This window comes from Hypanus sabinus, chromosome 3, assembly GCF_030144855.1.
Source record: "Hypanus sabinus isolate sHypSab1 chromosome 3, sHypSab1.hap1, whole genome shotgun sequence".
NCBI lineage: Eukaryota > Metazoa > Chordata > Chondrichthyes > Myliobatiformes > Dasyatidae > Hypanus > Hypanus sabinus.
In genome coordinates, this window is record NC_082708.1 from 17879455 (window position 1) to 17907051 (window position 27597).

Genomic DNA, 27597 nt, shown 5'->3' on the forward strand with positions numbered 1-27597 from the left:
ACGCTTTCTATGGTGCATTGCTAATTATTGATGAGGGTAAATTTCCCTAGCCTTCTGAGGAAGTACAACCATTGGTGAGCTTTCCTTTTTGTGGCATCACTGGTTGGACCATGGCAGATGATGTTCTCTACAAGTAACCCTGACTCCTCAATGAGGACCCACGTGTCTTCTCCCAACTTCGCTTTCCTGAAGTCTACAATCAACTCCTTGGTCTCGCTGAGGTTGAGCACGAGGTTGTTGTTGCAACACCACTCAAGCAGCTGACCATTGCCATCTGAAATTTTGCCAACATCATCAGTGAACTTACTGCTGGCATTTGTGCTACATACACCTAGCCACGTAGTCATGAGAGTAGAGCAGTGGGCTAAGCAGTCTTAATCATAAATAAACTTTTTCTTGTAGCACAACCAGTGTCATTGAAAATTTAATGCTATGGATCTGCTTTATTTGAACTAGCAAGGAGCAGGCATCTATCTGTTACTTGAAATATTTTTAGGATGTGGTACTGAACCATCAGTTTGATATCTTTGGACTGCACCATAAAATAGTGGTTATCAGAACACTATTACAGCCCAGGAAACCGGGTTCAATTCCGCCACCGTCTGTGGGGAGTTTGTACATTCTCCTGCTGACCCTGTGGGTCTTTTCTGGATTTTCCATTTTCTTTCCAAATTCCAAGTCATAAAGGTTGTGGGCATGCTGTGTTGACGCGGGACACATGGCAACACTTGCAGGCTGCCCCCAGCACATCTCCGGACTGTGTTGGTCATTGACACAACACACTTCACTGTATGTTTCAATGTACAGGTTTCCCCTGCTATCCAAAAGTAGAGCATTCCTATGAAACCTTTCATAAGCCGAAATGGCGTAAAATGAAAAAGCAATTACCATTAATTTTTATGGGAAAAATTTTTGAGTGTTCCCAGACCCAAAAAATAACCTACCAAATCATACCAAATAGCACATAAAAACTAAAATAACACTAACATACAGTAAAAGCAGGAATGATATGATAAATACATAGCTATATAAAGTAGAAATAATGTATGTACAGTGTAGTTTCACTTACCAGAATTGGGAAAATTCGGCCAAAGACGGATTTGTAGAAAAAAAATCGGCATGTACACGCATGCACACATACCTGCCTGTGCAAGGCTTCACGGTCATGGAAGGCTTTCTCGGGGTAAACACAAGTTTAAAGCGGGTGCCTTTTTTCGTAAAAGAAGAAATTCTCTTCAGATTTCTTTCGGTTAGCAAAAACAGGTACTAATGTAGGTCTTTCGTAAAAGCAAAGTGACAAAGTGAAGTTTTGAAAAGTGGGGGCACCTGTATACGTGATAAAGAAAGCTAATCTTTATGTTTTGTTTTGACACTAGATGGCAGTAGTGGGCAGTAGTAAATCTCCTTTCTCTCTATCATTACATAGAAACATAGAAAACCTACAGCACAATAAAGGCCCTTCAACCCACAAAGTTGTGCCAAACATGTCCCTACCTTAGAAATTACTAGGCCACCACTGTTGCTGGCAGCCCATTCCATGCACTTACCACTCTCTGAGTAAAAAACTTACCCCTGACATCTCCTCTGTACCTACTCCCCAGCACCTTAAACCCGTGTCCTCTTGTGGCAACCATTTCAGCCCTGGGAAAAAGCCTCTGACTATCCACACTATTACCCTTTGACATTCCACACTATTACCTTTTGAAAGTTGAAATTAGAAGTTCATTTTCCTAGAGAGAGTGCAATGATTGCAAATTATTAACTCCTGTTTCTGAAGACCCCATACTCCAATATTGCTTCAAAAGATTTCAGTGTTGCAATCAACTTCAGGACTAAAAGACAAATTGTCATGCAGAGTAATGTGGAAATAGTGAAGACAATTTAAAATTATAGTGAATTGTGACTTGTTAATATTATTTCAATTTAAAACTATTCACTAATCCATTAACTTTAACATGGATGGGTTCTATTTACCACTTACTGTTTTAGCTCCATTTTGAATTGATAGGACCATAAGATATACGAGCAGTATTAGGCCATTTGACCCATGGAGTCTGTGTCACCATTTCATTATGGCTAATCCATTTCTCACTCAGACTTGATCTGCTTTCTCCCTGAAACCATTCTTGCATTGATTAATCAAGAATCTATCAATCTCTGCCTTAAATATACTCAATGACTTGGTCACCGCAGCTGCCTATGCCCCATCTTCCATTGCTTGTTTTAGTGTTAGCCTTATACAGAAGCGAAAAAGCCTCGCCAGGAATCTTTGCTACCTAACAATCTGCAATGAGTATCTTTATGTTGTTTAAAGAATTAAGCCCTTCAGCATCCTGAGTCTCACCTAATATTTAGATAAATTATTACTAATCTGTGTCTTAACTGCATTGATCTTGATATCCTTGCCAAACAAAATAATTATCTCAGTTTTGAAATGTTCAAACGACTAGCTTAAGAGATGATGGCAAAGTTGGCAGAATATACACGAGTTCAGTGACCATCACCAGTAGCCTGTCATGGTCCAACCATGGTGATGCCACCTCCAAGAAAGCTCTCTAGTGGTTGTACTTCTTCAGAAGGCTAGAGAAATTTGGCATGTCCCCATTGACCCTCCTCAAATTTTATTAATGCAGTATAGAAAGCATTTTATCTGGATGTATCATGGCCTGGTATGGCAACTGCTCTGATTGTGACTGCAAAAAAACTATAGAGTTGTGGTTACAGCTCAGCACATCATGAAAATTAGGCTTCCCGTAGTGGATTCTGTCCACACTAATCATGGCCATGGTAAAGTGGCCAGCATAATCAAGGACCTCTTACAACCCTGACATTCTTTCTTCTCCTCTTTAAAAGAATGATTTACAGGTAACTTCCACTCTTTGTGTCATGACCAGAGATCATCCACTTCTAATTTTAAGGCATTGTTGTGTTCAGATTTTTTTAATCTGTCCTTTAGTTCTCTTAATTACCCACTTTGAAATCCCACATTGAAGAGGATGCGGATCAGAATCAGGTTTATTTTCAAGGAGATAATGTATATTATGAAATTTGTTGTTTTGGGACAGTACAGACTAGTATACAACATGTACTGTAAATTATAATAAGAATTATAGAAAAATAAATCAGTAGTGCAAAAGAGTAAAAATTATGAGGTAGTAGTGATGAATTCACTGTCCATTCAGAAACCTGATGACGGATGGAAAGAATCTTTACCTATGAGGTTGAGTGTGTATCTTCAGGCTCCTGATGGTAGCAATGAGAAGAGGCATGTCCTAGGAGGTGGGGGTTCTTAATCTAGTCTATTTAACTTGTCCACATAATTTGATTTTCTCTAGTGGGCAAGTCAAGGACCAGAGGGCACAGCCTCAATACAGAGATGTCCCTTTAGAACAGGGATGAGGAATTTCTTTAGCCAGTGGTGGTGGAGGCCAAGAGATTGGGTATACTTAAAGAGGAGGTTGATATGTTAGTAAGGGTGTCAAAAGTTATGGGGAGATGGAGGGAGAATGGGGTTGAGAGAAATAATAGATTAGCCATGATGGAGTGGCAGATCTGACTTGATGGGTTAATTCTACTCTTTTGTCTTATGGTGTTAAACCTTTGTCTCCATTAAGATCTTTTTCATATTTATGTTTCCCAAGGTTAGTATATTGTCAAGGTGTAATGAAATTCCTTGATTATGCAAAGTCCAGGACGAAACCATATACTTAATGGTAATGAATACAGCAATGAATTCAAAACATCCAAATGGTGCAAAAAATTGTAGTGTGAGAACAGAATAACAGAAAGATAGCATTCTCAATTGATCCTTTTGTTCCTTACAGGGTCTTAGATTTGAGGTGGTGCCTTCATGGTTTAAGGAGAATCTTGTCAAGTCTGCTTTCAAAACACCCTATGATTATGCAAAAGAAACTGCAAAGCAGAAAGCCCTTGAGGTGGCAACAAGAATGCACTTGGTGAGTATTCATCAGCATTTTAGCATTTCACTTAAATGGTGTAGGAGATGTTCTTAATGGGGTTCTTGAGTTATTTCGTTGGGAAGTTAAGAGATAAATGCTTCCAAATAAACGATAAAGGAACTTCTACTGAAATCACAGAGAAAAAAGTTCAAAACTTTGTAGTACATTTAGTATCAAAGTATGTGAAGATCACCATATCTATTTTCCTATTTATTTCTTGCAGGCATTTACAGTAGTACAAGGTAATCCAATAGCTTCAATGAAAACCTACACACATGCACCCATGCATCCACCCAATAGGCACAAAAAAGCAAACTGCAAATACAACAATAATAAATAAATGTTGCTCTTTCTCAGTGGTTCTCAACCTAGGTTCCATGGACCCCTTGGTTAATGGGTAGGGATCCTTAACCTAAAAAATTTGGGAACCCATGCTCGTCTGATTGAGTGTATTCAGTTAGCTGGCTCTACTCAAAGTGGCCATTTGTTGAAGCATTACTAAGAAAAATGACGAAATGTAAGATAGCAAATCTGTGTGATAAACATCTTAGAAAGAGCAGAATGGCAAGCTAAAAATATTCAAACAATGTCTGAGAACTTCAAAATATAAACTAAATACTTCAGTTAAATATTCATATTTTCCATGGAGTGGCACATTACATTTTGTGTGTATTACTTTGGATTTCCAGCATCCGCAGAATCTCTTGTGTTTTGATATGCTGCTGCACTGCAGAGCTTCTTTGAGGTATCCCTACCCTGAAGAAGTTGAAATATTCTCTCTGATGGAAGTTTAGTGAGATCCTCTCTCATTGCTTCGTCTCCCTGGTCTCTGCTGCTCTCCAACTATTCAATCATGTGCTCCCCCTTCTCATTCCAGCTTCTTTTGCCTTCAGTTTTTGTCTCGATAAAGAGCCTCGACCTGAAACATTTACTCTATACAGTCGGCCCTCCTTATCCGCAGATTCCACATGTGCAAATTTAACCAACCGTGGATCGCGAAAACCCGGAAGTGCTCTTCCAGCACTTGTTGTTCGAGCATGTACAGACTATTTTCTTGTCATTATTCCCTAAACAATGCATAATAACAACCATTTTACATAGCATTTACATTGTATTAGGTATTATAAGTAATCTAGAGATGATTTAAAGTATACAGGAGGATGTGCATGGATTATCGTCCATCCGGATTGAAAAAAATTGGAAGTTCTCTTACTAAGTAAGTTGGAACAGGTACATCTGGTATTATTTAGCATCAGTTAGTCTAACATTTGTCTTGGTATATAGTATATATTTTACTTTTCTATGCGTATAAAACACTTAAGAACGTCTGTTTCAGCGCCAGGCTTGGGCACGTAAGTTCTCGGGACTCCGGACGGATTGCTCCCGAGTGCACTCTCCACCATGCCGGATTGATGTGAGGATCAAAAACCGAAAACCCCAAAACCCAATAATTAAACCACCGTGTTGCTTAGTAATAATTGTAGCTTTCATTGGGGCAGAGCCTTTCTCACTTTATCCTTTAAAATTGTTCCGATCATTGACCGACGTAGCCTAACACTTTTCCAATGACCGATGATGTTTGACCTCTTTCTGATCACTTTATTATTTCCACTTTATTTTCAATTGTGATGGTGATTATTCTCGTGAACAGAAACACTGCGCATTCAGAGCTCTGGCGCCAGGTCAAAATGTCCACCGCACTGAGATAGGTTAAATAAGGTCTGGGGTTCTGCTGGGTCCTAAGGTCCACTGGATTAAGACAGGTTGCTAAGGGACTTGAGCATCCGTGAATTTTGATATCCGCGGGGGGTCCTGGAACCAATTCCCGGCGGATAAGGAGGGTCGACTGTGTTCTTTTCCAGAGATGCTGCCTGACCCTCTAGTATTTTGTGTGTGTTACTCGAATATGAATATGTGCTTTTTAGGTTAAGCCAACATCACTTTGTGACAAATCTTAAATAATCCATATAATTATGTCTATACTTTCTTCAGTGCATATTGCTCTTCAAACTAACAGTGCTGATTTTGGCACCCATTCTGTATTAAACGTAAACCAGTAAGCTACCACAAGCTGCTCAAAAGTGACTAAGTGAAATTTCTTGATTATCAAAAGGACGCAGCATTCTGGAACCAACAAAGCCACAAGATAAAGCAATGAAGTTTCACCTAAGTACAGTTTAAATTTATTTTCTATACCAGTACTTCCAAAATGTTGCTGTTTTTTCCTTCCTCTTGGTTAATGGCTTCTCCTTCAGCTTAGCTGGGAGTGCTTGTGGCCCTATTAATCTTTCTTTTTTTCTGAGCCCTTTTTGCCTTTCCCAGGGAAAGGTTCATCTTGTCTTTGCCTTCCATTTCCCCCAGCCTTTACATTCACCAAAACATCCTCTGGAACAGATCACCCCATCTCTTTCCCTTCTGATAATGCTGATGAAAATTGGTCATAACTCAGGTCCACATTCTGTGTGGATTGGAAATAACATTGATATCTCACTGACAATCAACGCTGCTGCACCTCAGGGATGTGTGCTTAGGCCAATGCTCCACTCTGTGGCTAGGCACAGCTCAAATGTCATCTATAAATTTGCTGATGTAACAACTATTGATGGCAGAATCTCAGATGGAGCTAAGAGGGTGTACAGGAGTGAGATATACCAGCTAGTTGAGTGGTGTTGCAGCATCAACCCTTCACTTAATGTCAGTAAGACCAAAGAACTGATTGTGGACTTCAGAAAGAATAAGACGAGTCCTCATAGAGGGATCAGAAGTGGAAAGAGTGAGCAATTTCAAGATCCTAGGTGTCGATATCTCTGAGGACCTAACCTGGACCCAACATATTGATGCAGCTATAAAGAAGACAAGACGGCGGCTATTTTTCATTTGGAGATTGAGGAGAATTGGTATAACACCAAAGACTGGCAAATTTTTACAGATGTACTATGGAGAGCATTGTAACTGTCTGCATCAATGTCTGGTGTGGGGGGAGGGGTGGCTGCTGCACAGGATTGAAAAAAACTGCGGAGAGTTGTAAAGTTAGTCAGCTCCATCATGGACACTATTCTCCGTAGTACTCAGGACATTTTCAAGGAGCGATGCCTCAAAAAGGTGGCATCCTTTATTAAAGATCGCAATCACTCAGGTCATGCCTTGTTCTTGTTGCTGCTGTTGGCCAGAAAGAACTACAGTCTACAAATCAGTCAATCTGAATAAAATAAGGAAAGTGGAAGTAGACAAACCAATTGTTGTTCTTGCTGTCTGCATGAAGGAGATGGAGATGGTCATTTTGTGAGACTGTCTTTGCAGCACCCTTCCTCTTCCAATTTTGTGAACTCTGATGAACTGATTCTTGCTGTGGGATAATCTGAACAGAGCAATTGAATGTGGACACAAGGAGTTTCAGCTATTAACCTGCTAAACCTGAGACCATTCTCAGATTATTTATTATTTATCACGGCAGGCCTGCTGGAGAAGCAACCTGTAATCTCTTTAGACTTAGTGTCTGGGTCACCTAGTTTGACTTGTTTGAACCAGTTGGAGTTGAAAGAAACAAAGGCATGAGGCTGGTGGTCAGAGACCATAGAACAATGCTGGACTGGAGCCCATATGAAGGTGACCTTGAGCCAATGGAATGGAGGTGCATTAGATGTACTCTTGAGGAACACCATATGAGTCAGGATCTTCAAATACAAGACAGCGATAATTCTCCTGAGACCAACGATCGCGGATGAGAAGGGGCCTATGGACAAGTGAGATTGGGACCACAGGGAATGCCTGGCAGCATAGTCTCCTCTCCCAGGTCTCTTCATTGACTGTTCATGAAGGGTCAGGGAATCCTAGTGGCTGTGCACACATGTAGTTAGCTTGCAAACCCACATGCTTTTTAGTTGAGACAATAAAGGTTACTTGTTGGTACATACGGATACTCTGTGCCTCTCTGATCATTATTGCAAAGGGGTATATCCATCAGGGAGGAGGTGCAGAAGCCTGAAGGCACACACTTGACAATTCAGGAACAGCTTCTTCCACTATGCCATCAGATTTCTGAGTGGACCTTGAACGCATGAGAACTACCTCACTAACTTTTAATTTCTATTTTTGCACTACTTATTTAATTTAACTATTATATCTTACTTTTCCTGATGATTACTCATCAATTTGGATTCAGAATCAGGTTATATATATGTATATAGAAAGTGCCTTGAAAAAGTATTCAGCTCCCACAATTAACTTCCCTCAGGTGCAATATACAGGTATTACCTTAACAACTCATCCAATTTGTTGATGCAGAAAATTGGAGGATCATTTATTTTCAATGAATTCATAAGAATTAATGCCCCCTCTTTCAGTAAGGTCCAACAGTATGGTAGATTTTCAATGGACTAAACCAAAAACGAGCATTCAATGCAAGTCGGGGAAATGATAATAGAGAAGCACAAATCTGAGGAAGGATACAAGTCCATCTCAAAGGCACTGAATATATCTTGAAGCTCAGTGCAGTCCATCATGAAAAAGTGGAATAAGTATGAATCCACAGCCAAACTGCCTAAGTCAGGCCATCCCTCTATACTTTGTCACTGGAGAAGAAGGGCACTTTTAAGAGAGGCAACTGTGGCACCATCCGTTGTTCTGAGTGAGCTGCAGAAGTCTTTGTTTGCAACTGGAGATAAAGTTCATGGCTCCAAAATCTCTTACGGCTTTTGCAGAAAAAGGGTATTTGTGGAAGTGTGGCAAGGAAGAAACTCTGGCTGAAAAAGACATATTCTTGCCTTTAAGGAGTTGGCAAAGTGTCAATTAGAAGATACTGTAAAGATGTGGGAGATGTCTTGTAGTCGGATGAGACTAAGTTGGAACCTTGTGGCCTCAACACAAAGTGGTACATGTGGTGTAAATCTAATACTGTGCATCAGCCAATAACACCATCCCTAGTTTAAAGTATGGTGGAGTAGGTAGCATCATGCTATGGGATGCTTTTCAGCAGCAGGGACTCAAAATTTGGTCAGGATTTATGGAAAGATGAATGCTGCTAAATACAGAATGATCCTGGATAAAAACTTTCTAGTCTCTGCCAGAAAGCTTAAACTGGGGAGGAAGTTAGTCTTTCAGCAGGACAGTGAGACAAAGCACACTACCAGAGCAACTGTGGAGTAGCTTCAAATGAAGAAAATTGAAGTCCTTGGGTGGCTCAGTCAGAGTTCTGACCTTAACCCAATCAAACATCTCTGGCAAGACCTCAAGATTTCTGTCTTTAAGGACATAAGAAATAGGAGCAGGAGTAGGCCATCTGGCCCGTTAAGCCTGGTCGACCATTCAATAAGATCATGGCTGATCTGACCATGGACTCATTTCCACCTACCTGCCTTTTCCCCATAACCCTTAATTCCCCTACTATGCGATAATCTATCCAACCTTGTCTTAAATATATTTACTCAGATAGCCTCCACTGCTTCATTGGGCAGAGATTCACCATTCTTTGCAAAAAGCAGTTCCTCCTCATCTCCATCCTAAATTTACTCCCCTGAATCCTGAAGCTATGTCCCCTAATTCTTGTATCACCTACCAGTAGAAACAACATAAGATGTCCTCTCATCTTTCTGAATTCCAGTGAGTACAGTCCCAGGCGACTCAATCTCTCCTTATAGTCTAAACCTCTCATCTCTGGAATCAACCTGCTGAGTCTCCTTTGCACCACCTCCAAAGCCAGTATATACTTCCTCAAGTATGGAGTCCAGAATTGCATGCAGTACTGCAGATGCAGCCTCACCAGTACTCACCAGTTGCAGCATAACCTCCCTGCTGTCTTATTCAATCCCTCTAGCAATGAAGGAAAATATTCCATTTGCCTTCTTGAGAGCCTGCTGTACCTGTAAACCAACCTTCTGCAGTTCATGTACAAGTGGTCCCAAGTTCTTCTGCACGGCAGCATGCTGCAGTCTTTTACTATTTAAATAATAATCTGATCTCCCATTTTTCCTGACAAAGTAGACGACCTCACATTTACCAGCATTGTACTGCATCTGCCAGACCCTTGCCCGCTCACTTAACCTATCTATATCTCTCTGTAGACTCTCTATTGTCTACACAATTTGCTTTTCCTCTCAATTTAGTGTCATCAGCCAACTTAGATACATTAGACATAGTTCCCTCTTCCTGATCATTAATGTATATCGTGAACAGGTGTGGGGCCAGCACCGACCCCTGCACTGATTGCCAACCAAAGAAACACCCATGTATGACTGCCAATCCCCAACTAACTTGGTACAGCTTGAGTAATTTTGTAAGGAGGAATGGGCAAATCTTGCTCCATCACATTGTACAAAAGACTGCTGGCTGTAATAGCTGTAAAGGTGTTTCAACTAAGTACTGAGCAAAGCGGGATGAATACTTTTGACCTGCTGACATTTCAGTTTTTGAAATTTTAGTATTTCGTACGTTATAATTTTCCCTGTTTTTTGGGGCTCTGCTGTTAAAAAAGGAGCATGTGATTCACAAAAAACATTCTCAGTTAAATTGATCAAAATCTTTGCATACTATTAGGTGGAGGGTGTGGGGAATGATCTTTCAAGGGCTAGCAGCAGCTGTCAGGTCTCTGGCACTGTGATCAACTAAGGCTCAAACAGAAAGGGTACATAAGAGTTGTGATATTATGTTGCCGTTGCATAAATCATTGGCTGCCATTGGAGTACTGTGTACAGTTTTGGTTGCCCTGTTATAGGAAGGATGTGGTTAAACTGGAAAAGTGCACAGAAGATTTATGAAGATGTTGGCAGGACCATGGGCCTGAGTTATAGGGAGAGGTTTGCTTAGGTTAGGTTGGAATGAAAACATAAGGCATAGGAACAAAAATAAACCTTTTGACCTTTCAAGTCTATTCTGCCATTCAATCATGGCTGACTTATTAACCTTCTTAACCATCCATAGACACACAGTGCCTTGTCCCTATTCTCTCACCTTCACCCTATGAACCTTGACACTGTTACTAGTCAAAAGCCTATTAACCTCCACCTTAAATGACTATGCCACCACAGCTGTCTGTGACAATGAATTCCACAGATTCATGACCCTCGGGCTAAAGGAATTCCTCCTCATCTCTGTTCTAAAGGGATGTCCTTCTATTCTGAGATTATGCCCTCTAGTCCTGGACTTTCTCAGTATTTCCATATCCTCTCCACATCCACGCTATCCAGGCCTTACAATATTTGGTATGTTTCAGTGAGATTCCCCACCCCCTCATTCTTCTAAGCTCTAGTAAGTACAGGTCCAGAACTATCAAACATTCCTTGTACATTAACTTTTTCATTCACAGGATCATTCACATTAGTCTCTGGACCCTCTCCAATGGCAGCACATCCTTTCTTAGACATAGGGCCCAAACATGCTCACAATACTCCAGATGTGGTCTGACCAGCGCCTTGTAACATCTCAGCATTAATCTGTGCTTACAGATTCTCGTCCTCTGAAATGAATGCTAACATTACATTTGACTTCCTTGCTACTGTAACACCCTGTGAAAGGTTTCACTGCTAATGCAATGGTCTTTCTGTAGAAGCAGTGCTTGGGTTATGGTTGGAGATGATGGGTACTTTGGAGAGTGCACCGTCTGATGAGGGGAGTGTGTTTTCGTTCTGTGTGGCTGACACCAAAGGGATCTGGGCCTTTTTCTTCGGTGGAGGATGGAGAGAGAAGATGCCAGCATGGAGAGGTCATAGACATCAGAAAGGAGTGGATTGGAGTGGGGCCGAGAGTTGATGAAGCCGGGGGAAATCGATGGAGGACCAATGGAAGGGAAACCGTGAGCTCCAACTTGTGCACATTAGACTGTTTCATTAAAGTGGGCCCATTTCTTTTTGTTTTACTTTACTAACCCTTTAGTCAAATTAAGAGTTATAAAGCTAAATCGTTTAATTGCATATGGTGTACTGTCTGTTATTTTGTGGTACTGATTTGTAACGGGAACACATCATGCAGCATCCACACAAACAAGAGGTTTTGCACCTCAGATTTCACATGTCTGGCAGGGCCAGAGATGGTCTTCCCTAGACTAATGCCGCTGACCGAACCTGACGGTTACACTACTAACTCAGCCTACAAGTTAACCTCGAGGGACACAAACAGCAGAAGGTCTGCAGATGCTGGAAATCTAAAGCAGCACACGCTACTGAAGGAACTCAGCAGGTCAGGCAGCATCCATAGAAAAGAATAAACAATTGACGTACTGGGCCGAGACCCTTCATCAGGACAGGGGGAAAAAAGTCAGAGTAAGAAGGTGGGGGAGGGGAGGAAGAGGTACAGTGTGATTGGTGAAACTGGGAGCGGGGGAAGTACAAAGCTGGGAAGTTAATTAGTGAAAGAGATAAAGGGCTGGAGAAGGGGGAATCTGATTGAAGAGGACAGAACACCATGGAAGAAAGGAAAGGGGGAGGAGCACTAGAGGGAAGTGATGAGCAGGTAAGGAGATATGGTGAGAGGGAGACAGGAATGGGGAATAGTGAAGGAGATGAACAGGGGAGGTGCTATTACCAAAATTTTGAGAAATAGATATTCATGCCATCAGGTTGGAAACTACCCAGACAGAATATAAGGTGTGACTCCTCCAACCTGAGAGTGGCCTCATTGTGGCAGTAGAGGATGCCATGGACTGACATACAATAGTGTTATTTAAGAAGTACTTGGAGGGGTACATGGACTGGGGGACTTGAGGGATATGTGCCTAACATGGGAAATTGGGGCTAGCTGGGTAGGCATCATGGATGACCTGGACTAGTTGGACCAAAGGACCTGTATCAGTGAGATTGCTCTATGACTCTATAATCTGAAACTCTTTCCACATAGCTGCTGCCTGACCTACAAATATCTCCATCATTTTCTGATTCTGGCTAAGATTAGAACACCAACTTCAACTTAACTGCTATCAAGGACATGTATACAGGAAGTTGCCGGAAAGTGGCCAGTGATATTACAAAGGATCCCACCCATCCTGCTTATGGAATGTTTGCCCCAGTCCCGTCAAGTTCAAGTTTAATTGATGTTAACCATACACGAATACCCGTGAATACAGCCAATTGAAGTAGCATTACTCTGGGGCCAAGGTACAAAGCACAGTATCAGCAGTCATACACAACACAAGGCACATCTAGCACATATAAGGTATCATTAAAATATAGTCACACAAAAAAGACATAGTCCAAGACCCAGAATCCATGAGCTTGCAGCAGTTTGCAATCAAATACAATACTGCTTGTTTTCTGCCGAGCAAACATATTGGTTGGGGAGTGGCATCGGTTGCAGCTTGTAGACTGTGCTACCCTGCCTCCGGTGAAGCTCTCTGACTCTGACGTCATCAGGGAAGAGGGTACACAGCATTCACGCCAGGACCATCAGACTCAAAAACTAGCTTTTCCCAAGCCATGAGGTTGAACCACACCTTCACCCATTAACCCACTCCACCACAACAATGTTCATAGAATGGGTCTGTATTGCGTTCTTTAGGCTTACATACTCCCCATTACGCGGCTGGCATGTAGGTGCAGCAATGAAGGTTGTGTTCAGAGATTCCTTCATTGTATCATTAGCTTCCTCTCGGTTTTCACTACTACCAGTCATGCAAGTCCAGGGTGGAGACTCAGGAATGACGTCACACTGAGATGTATAAGGACTCTTTATTGCTGCTTCTGAAACAATTTTGTTTGACCAGTCAGGTTTTTTTTAGCCCTGAGCTGAACCCCTGAATCTGGAACCTACCAAGAGCCAAAGCATAAATCCCTGACTCTAGCAGACATAGAACTCCGGTTCATTGAGGCATGCAAGCCTCCAAACCACGACAAGGCTGTGGTCCTCTTGGAGGCTTATTGTGTGCTTTTGATGCTGTATAGGATCTGGAGTAACAATCATTTTGTTCTTTACGCTAGTGTACTGAAATGTAAAAATAAACAACCTTGAATCTTGAATTGTTCGTCTGGCAATCTGCAATATAGCTTCATTTGTTGGCTTTTGCTGCATCCAAGTACTATTTCTTTAAAAACTGCATCAAAAATCTGTTTATTCCAAAATATGTTTAGTAAAATTTCACTTCCATATTCTTCAATCTTGACCTCTTCAATTTTGTACAGGAAGAAAGGCAGTAAGAGTGTCTCCATTTTATTTTTCCAACAGAAACACTTCAAGACTCCAGACATCGTCATTGGCGCAGACACTGTTGTGGTAAGCTAACATAGAAAACATGGCCTGAAAAATATCTCTGACGAGTAGATAGGTCATTTCAATTCTTATAGTTCCATTCCAAAGTAAATACCCAGCACCAGTATTGGAAGAATTATGATTTAGTTATTGTAATAGAAACAGTTTCTGCATTCCTTTTACTTAAACTGTTTGATGATTATTGAAGGAAAGATACGGATAAGGGTTAATTTTATTTATTTATTTTTCAAATCTTCTGCCAAAGAAATTAAACGATGGATAGATAATAGTATAGTGGTTAGTGCATTGCTTTATAGCGCCAGCTAAGATCAGGGTTTTGACTTCCACACCAAAAGCAGAACTTCCTAGTGGTCCAACATTTTAATTCTGATTCCCATTCCCATTTCATCATGTTGGTCCACGATGAGGCTGCCCTCAACATGGAGGAGCAATACCTTATATTCCATCTAAGTAGTCTCCAACTTGATAGCATGAATATCAATTTCTCCTTCTGGTAAAATACATCCCTACTCCTTCCCTCTTCTATTCCCCATTCTGGCCTGTTACCTCTTCACACCTACCTATCACCTCCCACTGGGTCCCCTTCTCCTTCCTTTTCCCCTATGATCCACTCTCCTTTCCAATCAGATTCCTTCCTTTCCAGCCCTTTACCTTTCCTATACACCTGGCGTCACCTAGCCCCTCCTCCTCCCCCCAGCTTTCTATTCTGGTATCTTCCCCCTTTGTTTCCAGTCCTGAAGAAGTGTCTTGGCCCAAAACATTGACTGTTTGTCCATTTTCATGGATGCTGCTTGATCTGCTGAGTTCCCCAGCGTTTTATATGTGGTGCTTTGGATTTCCAGCATATGCAGAATTTCTTGTGTTTGTAATATAAATGATATTGATTGAATGGAAAAACTCCACCCCCAGTCACTTGTGTTTTCTTTACTGTCTGTAGTCAAATTATAAATATTTTTCTGCATTAGTGTGAAAAAATGAGTCATGAAGCGTCAACTGAACATATCCCTCTACAGCTGCTGCTTGGCCTGCTGAGTTCCTCCAGATACTATGGTAGTGTAGTAACTAGCACAGCACTTTACAGTCCCAGCGATCTGGGTTCAATTCCAGCTGCTCCTGTGAGGAATTTGTACATTTCACATTCTCCCTGTGACTGTGTGGGTTTTCTCTGGGTGCTCTGGTTTTCTCCTACAGTCCAAAGATGTGGTAGGTTAATTAGTCATTGTAAATTGGCCTGTGATTAGGCTAGGATTAAGTCGGGCTTGCTGGGCGGTGAGGCTCGAAGGGCCGGAAGGGCCTGTTGCGTGCTTTATCTTCATAAATAAATAATTTTCTCTCTCTCCAGATTCCAGTTTCTGCAGTCACTTGATTTGTGAATGTGATCTTTCTCAGACTTTATAATTAGTTTGATTGGAGATATGATTTCAATCTTTATATTCACTTTTTTCAGTGTATTCATGGTGAAATTCTCGAGAAACCCAAAAATAAGCAAGTTGCATACAACATGCTATCGAAGTAAGTTTCTTTTCTGCTTGAAGAGAGGAGATTAATTTGTATTTCTTTGACATTGATGTATCTCAAGGTGATTTATATGTGCAAACATGGCAGGCCAAATGAGGTGAAAAAAATAACCAGACAGGCGATAAAACAAGTTTTTTGTTGCTTTTGATTTCCAGATAGATTAAAGTTAGCCAAACAAAAAGTCAGTATATTTTTGTAACTATTACATATGCGCAGAACAAGAATGGCAACAAGGTTGTATGATAAAACAATTCTTACTGAAGCATGTTAGGAACAGTAGATGCAGCGACAAAACTGGGCCCAATGAGACAAAAGCATATGCAGATGGAGGGAGCCCTCCACACATAGGAGGCCAAATCGATTCACTGCATGGTCAAACTGCCATAAGCACATTTGCCACATACTCACAATCGTTTTGAAAGGGTTTGTCAATTGTAGTGGAGATTATAAAGGAGCAGATAAAGAGAGAACAAAATTCTAAAATGAATCAGAATAAATGGCTGCCGGTGTAGGTTGGCAAAGAGGTGGATTTCAGTTGAAGAGATTGGTTGATCTGGAAAGGGTTTTAACAAGGTGATGAGAGATTGATGAGGGTAGGGCAGTGGATGTTGTCTATATGGATTTTAATAAGACCCTGATGGGAGTCTAATCCAGAAGATTAAAGTTTGTGGGTTCTATGGTGAATTGGCTGTTTGGATTTAGAATTATGATTATGTTGCAACTTTATAAAGCTCTGGTTCGACCACATCTGGAGTATTGCATACTATTCTGGTTGTCCCGTGAGAGGAAGGATGTGGAGGCTTTGAAGAGGGTACAGAAGAGGTTTACCAGGATGCCGCCTGGTGTAGAGGGCATGTGCTATCACGAGAGGCTGGATAAACTTGGGTTGTTTTCCCTGGAGCACCAGAGGCTGAGTGGAGATCTGATAGATGTTTACAAGATTATGAGAGGCATCGATGGAGTGGAAGGTGAGTATCTGTTTTGCAGGGTTGAAATGTCTAATGCCAGAGAGAATGCAATGAAGGTGAGAGGGGGAATATTCAAGGGGGGTGTGAGGGATAAGGTTTTTACTTGGAGAGTAGTGGTTGAGTGGAATGCGCTGCCTGGTATGGTGGTAGAGGCAAATACTTTAAGGGCTTTTAAAAGATGTTTGAAATGCACATGGATGTAAGGAAGATGGAAGGATATGGACATGGTGTAGGTACGAGGGAATAGTGGTTGGGTGTTTTTGATTAGCTTTTTAGCTGGTTTGACACAACATTGTGGGCTGAATGGTCTGTTCCTGTGCTGCACTGTTCTATGATTTATGAGTGAGCTGCTTTTGAGAATGTTAGAGACTGCCCAGCAAGACTTGGGTTTGATCATGCCTTTATCTACAAAGGTTTGGTTGAGGCCTTCATTAACAGATGAATTCAAAGATTTGAAGTACATTTATTATCAAAGTATGTATAAATTATACAACCTTGAGATTTGTCTGCTTTGGGGTGAGAAAGGATTTTTCAATGGTGTAATTTGATGTGTATGGATACACAATATGCAAAACAAGCTTTTCTCTGTAGCTTGGTATATGTGACAGTAATAATAAAGCACATCCAATTGGACTATCTTTTGATTGGATGTAGATTTAAAAGCTCAGATGTGACTTAACTAGAGTGACGAATTATCAACCTGAAATAGTGACCAGAATGGATCATATAAGTATGCCGTATGTAATTTTAGAAAGATCTTAAAAATGTTGGCTTTGTCTTTCCCAATGATTAAAGGAAAGATCATTGATCAACCTTAATTACCATATACATTTACATGGATAAGGTATTTGCTGTGCTGTGGTGGCCACATACAACTTTTTGGGCTGGCATGGTAGCCTATTGGTTAGCACAACAATACATGGTACAGTAGACCTGAGTTTAATTCTTACCATTGCCTTTAAGGAGTTTGTACATTCTCCCCATGACTGTGTGGGCTTCCTCTAGGTGCTTTGGTTTCCACCCACAATCCAAAGATGTACTGATTGGTAGGTTAATTGGTCATTGTAAATTGTCCTGTTATTAGGCTAGGATTAAATTGGGGATTGTGGGTGGTGTGGCTCGAGAGGCTGTATCTCAATTTAAAAAAAACGACAAAGTAATTATAAAGAATTATATAAAAATAAAGTTAGAGGTTAAAGTACAGATAAAGAATAAAATGTTCATAAATACCAGCATGCATTTACAAGGTAAACAACATTATACAAATGGATTATAGTGTAGCGACTCAAGCTACGTCCACACTAGACTGGCTAAATCCATAACTGAAGCTTTTTCACTTCGTTTTGACCCTCTGTTCACACTGAAATGGCGTTTTCCTCCCCTGAAAACGGAGCTTTTCTAAATCGTACTCCAGAGTGTGTAAATTTGAAAACGCCACTTGGTCAGGAGTAATGTGGATGGGGTAACCGGAGATTTCTAGGAACGCTGTCATGACGTGCCGGAACAGATGGCGACAACTCATTATTTTCCTGAACACAACCCCCCCCCACACAACCTAACCATTTCAGAGCAGACAGCAACGAGACTGAAGCCAGAAGAGTTTGAAATGTACTCACCAAATACTTTGACCCATAACTGACTGAATAAATAAGTATACTCACTTTGCCCTGTTTTCTGTCCTTGCTCGTATGAAACATGGTTTATCTATTTATGCAAGTACTTCTCTGACAGTAGATCTGTTACAGCCTAATATAACATTGTGTGGAAATACAAGATAACACTGATACAGACATGTTTTAGACATTTAACAAGGTGCTTTATCAATGCAACAGAGTTAGTTTTTCAATATTCATCATCATCCGGGTCATACTGTCTGTGAACTCCCTGTCGGTTGCCTCCATATGCTCCATTATTTGTTTTTTTATCGGTTTTAAGTCCTCCTGCGCGAGAGCCAACAGCTATCTGTCATTTGGCAATTTCCTTTTAAGTTTTTCTAGTCTGTAACTGGACAAACGCGCACTTTCACTGCGAGATTCGACACCAAACATGTGGCTTGTTTTCTGTAGATGTGTCTTGCACATGCCCAGTAAGAAGACATCGCCCAAATACCCGTTTTAATGTGGACAGGGGTATTTTCAACAATGCCTGGTGTGGACGCCTATCGTTTTTATGCGAAACTGGCATTTTCAAAATTATCCGTTCTAGTGTGGACGTAGCCTGAGGTAATAAATAGAGGGGGGTGGGGAGGCTAACTAGAACTGTGTAGGGGAAGAAACTTTTAAGATGGTGTGAAGGTTTAATTTTAACAGTCCTATAGTGCTTTCCAGAAGGGAGCTTTTGGAAAAGGGAGTTTGCAGAATGGGAGGTGCAATGATTTTTCCTGCCCGTTTCTTTGTCTGGGATATGTACAAGAAGTTGCAGCGGATTGAAGATTGGATCTGCAACATTAAAAATACATGACAGCAGAAGCAGCAGGGACTGAAGGTGGAAAGGAAGGCATGGTGTTTTCAGGAAGCATGTGGAACCTTTTGCCAGGGTAATATGTGCGGAAAGGAGAATAGGATAGATCCGTTAAATTTTGGAGGTGAGTACTCGATGAAAGTAAAGATGATTGTAGAAGAGCTCCATTTTGAAATGGACATTGTTGATGGATAGTGGAAAAGGGGAATTAAAGTTTTTGGGATGCTTGACTATGTCAAACTATAAAGATTAGATATGGAAACGTACTACTGGTTTGTAAGGTATAAAACTCTGGTTGTACAAAATATGGAAATTATTTACTAGCTTTTGTATTTGCTGTATTTTTCTTAGACTCAACAATAATGAACATAGTGTTTTCACGGGGGTTGCAATTGTCCAATGTGTCTGCAAAATAGGTAAGGTTTTATTTTTGTTTTCTGAATATTTTTCTGTTTTTTTAAAAATAAATTCTTTGATAATAACACTTCAGGTGCATACATTGAATTGTAGTTAATTTGTATCTTTAATATACCTACCCATACTTGTCTGCATAGCTGAATTAAATCAATAATTAGTTAGATTTACAGAAGCTTATTCAGTTGGTTAATTTTCACTTCATTTTCTGACATTGCTCCACAAATAAGCCTGATACGACAACCTAACTAATCTATTGTTCTGTCTAGCAAAGTTTCTGAGTGAAGTAACAGAAGTATTCAAATCTCAGTCAATCTTTTCTACTTCTGTTCATAATAGCCATGCCATTTTTGTCATCTGAATCTATTAATGAGTACTAAATATATGTTTATATAACTTTATATTCTTTGTAACCAGTGCTTGAATCCAATAGTGCAAGCACAGATTCTTTTTCTCTGAAATAAAATCAGGGTATATTTCATTTCAGTTTTTATTTAGATCAGAGAGAATTTGTATTATTTTATGTTAGAACCATAGATGGTCATGCCTTTGTCCCCCATCATTTTAACTGCTTGAATGGACTGCATTCTGACAAAGAATAACAAATCATGTTGATGTGATCGTTCCTCCTAATCTAATCTATTAGCATTGTATTAATCTTGTGAATTTATGTTAAACTGTTCCAAGGAAAGTATACACTCAGCATCCATTTTATAAGGTACGTCTTTCTAGTACTGGGTAGAATTGGCCTTTTCCCCAGAACAGCCTGAATTCCTCATGGTAAAGTACAACATGGCACTTAATGATGCTTAATTGCTATTAAAGAACAAATGTGTGCCAAGGAAACATTCCGTACACCATTACACCATCACTACCAACCAGAACCATTGTCACAAGGCAGGATGGGTCCATGGATTCATGTTGTTTGTCCCAATTTCTGCGCCTACCATCTGCGGGTCACAGCAGAAATTGAGATTTGTCAGATTAGGCAATGTCATATTTTTTTCCAGTCTTCAGTTGCCCAGTTTTGCTGAGCCTGTGCTCACTGAAGTTTCAGTTTTCCATTCTTCGCTGACAGGAATGGAACATGATGTGGACTTCTGCTGCTCCTGTAGCCCGTCTACTTAAAAATTCGATGTCCTAGGCATTCAGAGATGATGTCCTGCACACCACAGTTGTAATGCTATTGTCACCTTTCTGTTAGCCTGAATCAGTTTGGCCATTCTCTTCCGACTTCTCCCGCACAAAGGCATTTTCCCCCACAAAACTGCCACTCACTGGAATTTTTTTAACACTATTTTCTGTAAACTATAGGCTGTTGTGTGCAAAAATCCCAGGTGATCAGCAGTTTCTAAGATACTCAAGCCACCCCTGCTGGCACCAATAATCATTCCATGATCAAAGTCACTTAAATCACATTTCTTCCCCATTCTGATGTTTGGTCTGAACAACAACTGAACCTCCTGACCATATCTGCATACTTTTATGTGTTGAGTTGCTGCCACATGATTGATTAAATATTTGCATTAACAAGCAAGTGTACCTAATATAGTGGTATATTTACTAGTTCACTCTGCACTGTCAGGTACAATATTTCAAATGATGTCGACCTCAGGAATGTATAACTAAAACATCCATTCTGTCCTATTCACAAAGTACACTGCAGATGCTGTGGTCAAAGCAACACGTACAGCATGCTTTAGGAACTCAGCAGGGCGAGCAGCATCCATGTAAATGACCAGTCAATGTTTCAGTCCTGACAGAGGGTCTCGGCCCAAAGCATTGACTGCTCATTTCCATGGATATTGCTCGACCTGCTGAGTTCCTCCAGCATGTTGTATGTGTTGCATTCTGTCCTATTTGTTTCTGATTCCCCTTGAGCTCAAGCCCCCAGTAATCTGGTCTCCTCTAACTCTAGTCTCTGGATCATCCACAGATACATTTGCTACATCAGCAGCAACTATGCCTTCAGTTACCAAAGTCTTACACTCTGGAATTCTCTTTAAACCTTGTCACCTCCCTACCCCTTTCTCCTCATTTAAGATATTTTATAAAATGTTTCTCTTTGATTTGTGTTTTGGTAATCTGCCCAATTGGGACAAGTCGGGACCAGTACATTTGACCTAATTAAGCAGCTGTCCCAATTAGATGAAGCTTTATGGATATTAAAAAGCTATATATAAAAAAGCAAACTACCTTGTAACAAATTATATATTTACAGTAAATGAAATACAGAACAAATGAGAACACTACCAATGCTACTACAGTACTATAATTCCTAATAGTTATCGACAGAGGAATTCATCTGGAGTTACTGACATTTTCTTTTGATTGACTATAAATGAACAAAATTAGCACAGACACCTAGTGCAGGTGATAGGCGACCTTCATACAATGCTTTTGAGGATTGCATCTTGCAAATCTTCATTTTCATTGTAACATTCAACATGACTGTCAATACCTTCAAATTCTTCATACTTCACAACTTGTTGAAATAGTGAAATCATTTCATTTTCAATCCTGGCCACTTCTGGCATCTCCAAGCCCAAATGCTTGAATCCATATTGAGCAAAACAGTTTTGAATTATCTTATTGCTTATTTCACACCAGCTATCAAAACGCAGCTATAAAGTAGTTTCACAGTACATTTATTATCAAAGTATGTATGCAGTATAAACACTTAGGTTCGTCATCCCACAGACAGGCATGAAACAGAAAACTATGGAACCTGTTCAAAGAAAAAACATCAAACCCCAACACATATAAAAAAGAACAGGTCATGCAAAGGGCAAAAAAATAGAGTGAGAAATGCACAATATTAAACATCAAACCAGAAAGTCATTGAAATATTTTAGGAATGTTCAGATTAGTTCAGTTGAATTTAACACTGTTGTTTGTTGACTGCAGGCTACATAGCCAATCCGGCCCAACCAAAATTGCACAAAATAGCAATACAAAAAGTGACCAGAAACCAGAAACACATCATAACACAGACCTACAAAGATCAATCTACAAACCATATTGATTAAACCTTACCCAAGACCTCATGCTCCGGCAGCATTGGCCGAGAAGGAAAGATAGAGACTGACAGGTCAAATGCAGGCACCTTCTTCCGGGAACAGCGAGAGATTGAGACCAAACACATGCAGGCACCTTCTTCTGGCAGCAGAGTTTGAGAGGGATAGTGAGACTGGTCAAACGCAGGCAAATGGTGCTAAACACCCGCTCGCCTCTTGTTCTTGTCCTCATTGATTTCAGTCTTCCTCAATGATTTAACTGGCGATTCCAGTGAGAATAGAATTGATCATAAGCTCATACACTGTCTCCAGGCTTCTTGGCCTCCAGTCTGTCCACTTTGCTTGAAACCTCATTGAACTTCCTCGGCAACAATAAAGCACCGGATTATATGAACATAAGAAATAGGAGCAGGAGTAGACCATCTGGCCCATCAAGCCTGCCCCGCCATTCAGTAAGATCATGGCTGATCTGTCCGTAAACTCAGCTCCATCTACTTGCCTTCTCCCCATAACTCCTAATTCCCTTACATTGTAAAAACCTATCTAACTGTTTCTTAAATAAATTTAGTGAGGAAGCCTCAACTGCTTCCCTGGGCAGAGATTTCCACAGATTCACCACTCTCTGGGAAAAAGAGTTTCTACTCATCTCCGTCCTAAATCTTCTCCCCTGAATCTTGAGGCAATGTTCTAGTCTCACCTACCAATGGAAACAACTTTCCTACTTTGATCTTATCTATCCCTTTCAAAATTTTGTATGTTTCTGTAAGATCCCTCTCATTCTTCTGAATTCCAGAGAGTATAGTTCCAGGCGACTCAATCTCTCCCCATAGGTTTACCACTTCATTCCTTGAATCAATCTGGTTAAACCTCTGCACTGCCTCCAAAGGCAGTATATCCTTCCTCAAGTTTGGCGACCAGAACTGCACACACTACTCCAGGTGCGGCCTCACCAGTACCCTGTATAGTTGCAGCATGACCTTCCTGCTCTTGAATTCAAACCCTCTTGCAATTGTTACGAACCCTGTAACTGGGTCACTTACCAGCAAAGATGGAGAGGTTTGTTGAAGTCTGATGGTACTATTTTTAACAGTATTTATTAGTAAAAATACACAAAAATATTATCAATGCAAATATACAGATAATATACGTCGTCAATACTAAATCTAAAAGTGCGGGTCTAATAATAATAAGAAATAGCCCTATCGTTGTCTAGGGGATAATGTATTGTCCGATGGAAATATAAAGTTCACTCAGTTCATGCAGGCTGTAGCCTTTGGGGACCGCTGGGTTTGCAATGGTTGGAGAGAGAGATAGTTTTGGGAGAAAAACTTGCCGGCTTTCCTTTTATGATATCGATCCGTCGGAATCTCGTTGGAGTGGCCGTTCACTTGTGGCCTCTCCTTTAGCTAAAGCCTTTCTTCCGTGATGAGGTCGCCAATCCCAGGCAAGGGAAGGACGCACACGAGCCCCCCCACCGGCTGTCGCTATTAAACACTGTCACTGGATTTCCAGCATTTCTCCTGGTGTGTCTAAAGGGGTTGTTCCCCAGACCCTCTTTTATCCTTACGGGGTCTCAGATGTCAATCAGGTTGGGATGATGCAATCCTTCAACCAGCCCACTCTGGTCGTCCCCTGTGGGGCTTCAATGAATAGTACAGTACTCAATACACAATTCCATCTCCAAGAGACAATAGCCGTTATCAATGGTTTTGTTTCGCTGAGGCCAGGACACATTCCAAACCTTGTGGATTCTGCGTGTCTCTCTCTCATTTCCTGGGTCCCAGACCTGAATTAATAGCGATCGTGGGATTCTCAAAAAGGAGGGGGCGACTTTGTACCCTTCGGCCCCTCAGAGTCGTGGCACATTCGTAACACAATGAAGGCCAACATTCAGTTTGCCTTCTTAATAGCCTGTTGTATCAGGAAGCCAAAGTTTTGTGATTCATGCACAAGCACTCCCAAGTCCCTCTGCACAAAAGCATGCTGCAGTCTTTCACCATTTAAATAATAACCTGATCTTCTATTATTCATAGAAACATGAAAAACCTACAGCACAACACAGGCCCTTCGGCCCACGAAGTTGTACAGAACATGTCCCTACTTTAGAATTTACTTGATTTCCCCATAGTCCTTTATTTTTCTAAGCTCCCTATACCTATCCAAAAGTCTCTTAAAAGACCCTATCGTATCCGTCTCCACCATCGTTGCCAGCAGCTCATTCCACGCACTCACCACTCTCTGAGTAAAAGACTTACCCGTGACATCTCCTCTGTACCTTCTCCCCAGCACCTTAAACCTGTGTCAATAGACAATAGACAGTAGGTGCAGGAGTAGGCCATTCGGCCCTTCTAGCCAGCACCGTCATTCACTGTGATCGTGGCTGATCATACACGATCAGTACCCCATCCCATTCCTGCCCTCTCCCCATATCCCTTGACCCCTCTATCTATAAGAGCTCTATCTAACTCTCTCTTGAATGCATCCAGAGACTTGGCCTCCACTGCCTTCTGGGGAAGAGCATTCCACATATCCACCACTCTCTGGGTAAAACAGTTTTTCCGTATCTCTGTTCTAAATGGCCTACCCCTTATTCTTAAACTGTAGCCTCTAGTTCTGGACTCACCCATCAGCGGGAACATGCTTCCTGCCTCCAGCGTGTCCAATCCCTTAATAATTTTATATGTTTCAATCAGATCCCCTCTCATCCTTCTAAATTCCAGTGTGTACAAGCTCATTCACTCCAATCTTTCAACATATGACAGTCCCACCATTCTGGGAATTAACCTTGTGAACCTACGCTGCACTCCCTCAATAGCAAGAATGGCCTTCCTCAAATTTGGAGACCAAAACTGCACACAATACTCCAGGTGGGGTCTCACCAGGGCCCTGTACAGCTCCAGAAGGACCTCTTTACTCTTATACTCAATTCCTCTTGTTATAAAAGCCAGCATGCCATTAGCTTTCTTCACCGCCTGCTGTATCTGCATGCTTGCTTTCATTGACTGACGTACAAGAACACCTAGATCTCGTTGTACTTCCCTTTTTCCTAACTTGACTCCATTTAGATAGTAATCTGCCTTCCTGTTCTTGCCACCAAAGTGGATAAACTCACATTTATCCACATTAAGCTGCATCTGCCATACATTTGCCCACTCACCCAACCTGTCCAAGACACCTTGCATTCTCATAACATGCTCCTGACATTTCACACTGCCACCCAGCTTTGTGTCATTGGCAAATTTGCTAATGTTACTTTTAATCCCTTCATCTAAATCATTAATGTATATTGTAAACAGCTGTGGTCCCAGCACCAAACCTTGCGGTACCTCACTGGTCACAGCCTGCCATTCTGAAAGGGACCCGTTAATCGCTCTTTGTTTCCTGTCAGCCAACCAGTTTTCAATCCATGTCATTCAATCTGTGTCCTCTTGTTGCCAACCATTTTAGCCCTGGGAAAAAGCCTCTGACTATCAACATGATCAATGCCTCTCATATTCTTATAAACCTCTATCAGTTCACCTGTCATCCTCCAGCACTCCAAGGAGAAAAGGCCAAGTTCACACAACATATTCTCATAAGGCATGCTCCCCAATCCAGGCAACATCCTTGTAAATCTCCTCTGCGCCCTTTTTATGGCTTCCACATCCTTCCTGTAATGAGGTGACCAGAAGTGAACACAGTACTCCAAATGGACACATACAAACAAGCTGGATGAACTCAGCATGTCGGGCAGCATCCGTTGAAATGCGCGATCAACGTTTCGGGCCGAGACCCTTCGTCAGGACTGACAAGGGATCTTAGCCTGAAACATTGACTGCTTATTTCAATGGATGCTGCCCGACCTGCTGAGTTCATCCTGCTTGTTTGTAAGTGCTGATTTGACCACAGCATCTCCAGTGTACTTTGTGTGTACTCCAAGTGGGATCTGATCAGGATCCTATATAGCTGCAACATTATCTTTCGGATCCTAAATTCAATTCCATGATTGATGAAGGCCAATACACCATATGCCTTCTTAACCACAGAGTCAACCACAGAGCTGCTTTTTGCGTCCTATGGACATGGACCCCAAGATCCCTCTGATCCCCCACACTGAGAAGAATTTTACCATTGCAGACAGACATACTTTATTGATCCCGAGGGAAATTGGGTTTTGTTACAGCCGCACCAACCAAGAATAGTGAAGAAATATAGCAATATAAAACCATAAATAATTAAATAGTAATAAGTTAATCATGCCCAGTGGAAATAAGTCCAGGACCAGCCTATTGGCTCAGGGTGTCTGACACTCCTAGGGAGGAGTTGTAAAGTTCGATGGCCACAGGTAGGAATGACTTCCTATGACGCTCAGTGTTACATCTCAGTGGAATGGGTCTCTGGCTGAATGTACTCCTGTGCCTAACCAGTACATTTGGGAGTGGATGGGAGGTAGAATACTATATTCTGCCATCATATTTGACCTACCAAAATGAACCACTTCACACTTATCTGGGTTGAACTCCATCTGCCACTTCTCAGCCCAGTTTTGTATCTAATCAATGTCCCGTTGTTACCTCAGCCCTTCACACTATCCACAACACCTCCAACCTTTGTGTCATCAGCAAATTTACTAACCCGTCCCTCCACTTCCTCATCCAGTTCATTTATAAAAATCACAAAGGGTAAGGGTCCCAGAACAGATCCCTGAGGCACTCCACTGGTGACGGACCTCCGTGCAGATTATGACCTGTCTACAACCACTTTTTGCCTTCTGTGGACAAGCCAGTTCTGGATCCACAAAGCAATGTCCCCTTGGATCCCATGCCTTCTTAATTTCTCAATAAGCCTTGCATGGAGTACGTTATCAAATGCCTTGCTGAAATCCATTACATCTACTGCTCTTCCTTCATCAATGTGTTTAGTCACATCCTCAAAAAATTCAGTCAGGCTCGTAAGGTATGACCTGTCTTCGACAAAGCCATGCTGAGTATTCCTAATCATATTATACCTCTCCAAATGTTCATAGATCCTGCCTCTCAGGATCTTCTCCATCAACTTACCAACCACTGAGGTAAGACTCACTGGTCTATA

General features: G+C 41.2%; 1 protein-coding gene across 7 annotated transcripts in view; it reads left to right on the forward strand.

The window, feature by feature from the left end:
• The window catches only part of asmtl (acetylserotonin O-methyltransferase-like), an 80172-nt gene that overhangs the window by 19389 nt on the left and 33186 nt on the right, over positions 1-27597 (forward strand). For all 7 annotated transcript variants that reach the window (XM_059963789.1, XM_059963790.1, XM_059963791.1 and 4 more), the window contains exons 3-6: positions 3825-3956; positions 14106-14153; positions 15598-15662; positions 19448-19512. In XM_059963789.1, the coding sequence (XP_059819772.1) occupies positions 3825-3956; positions 14106-14153; positions 15598-15662; positions 19448-19512 (310 nt within the window). The remainder of the gene's footprint in view (positions 1-3824; positions 3957-14105; positions 14154-15597; positions 15663-19447; positions 19513-27597) is intronic.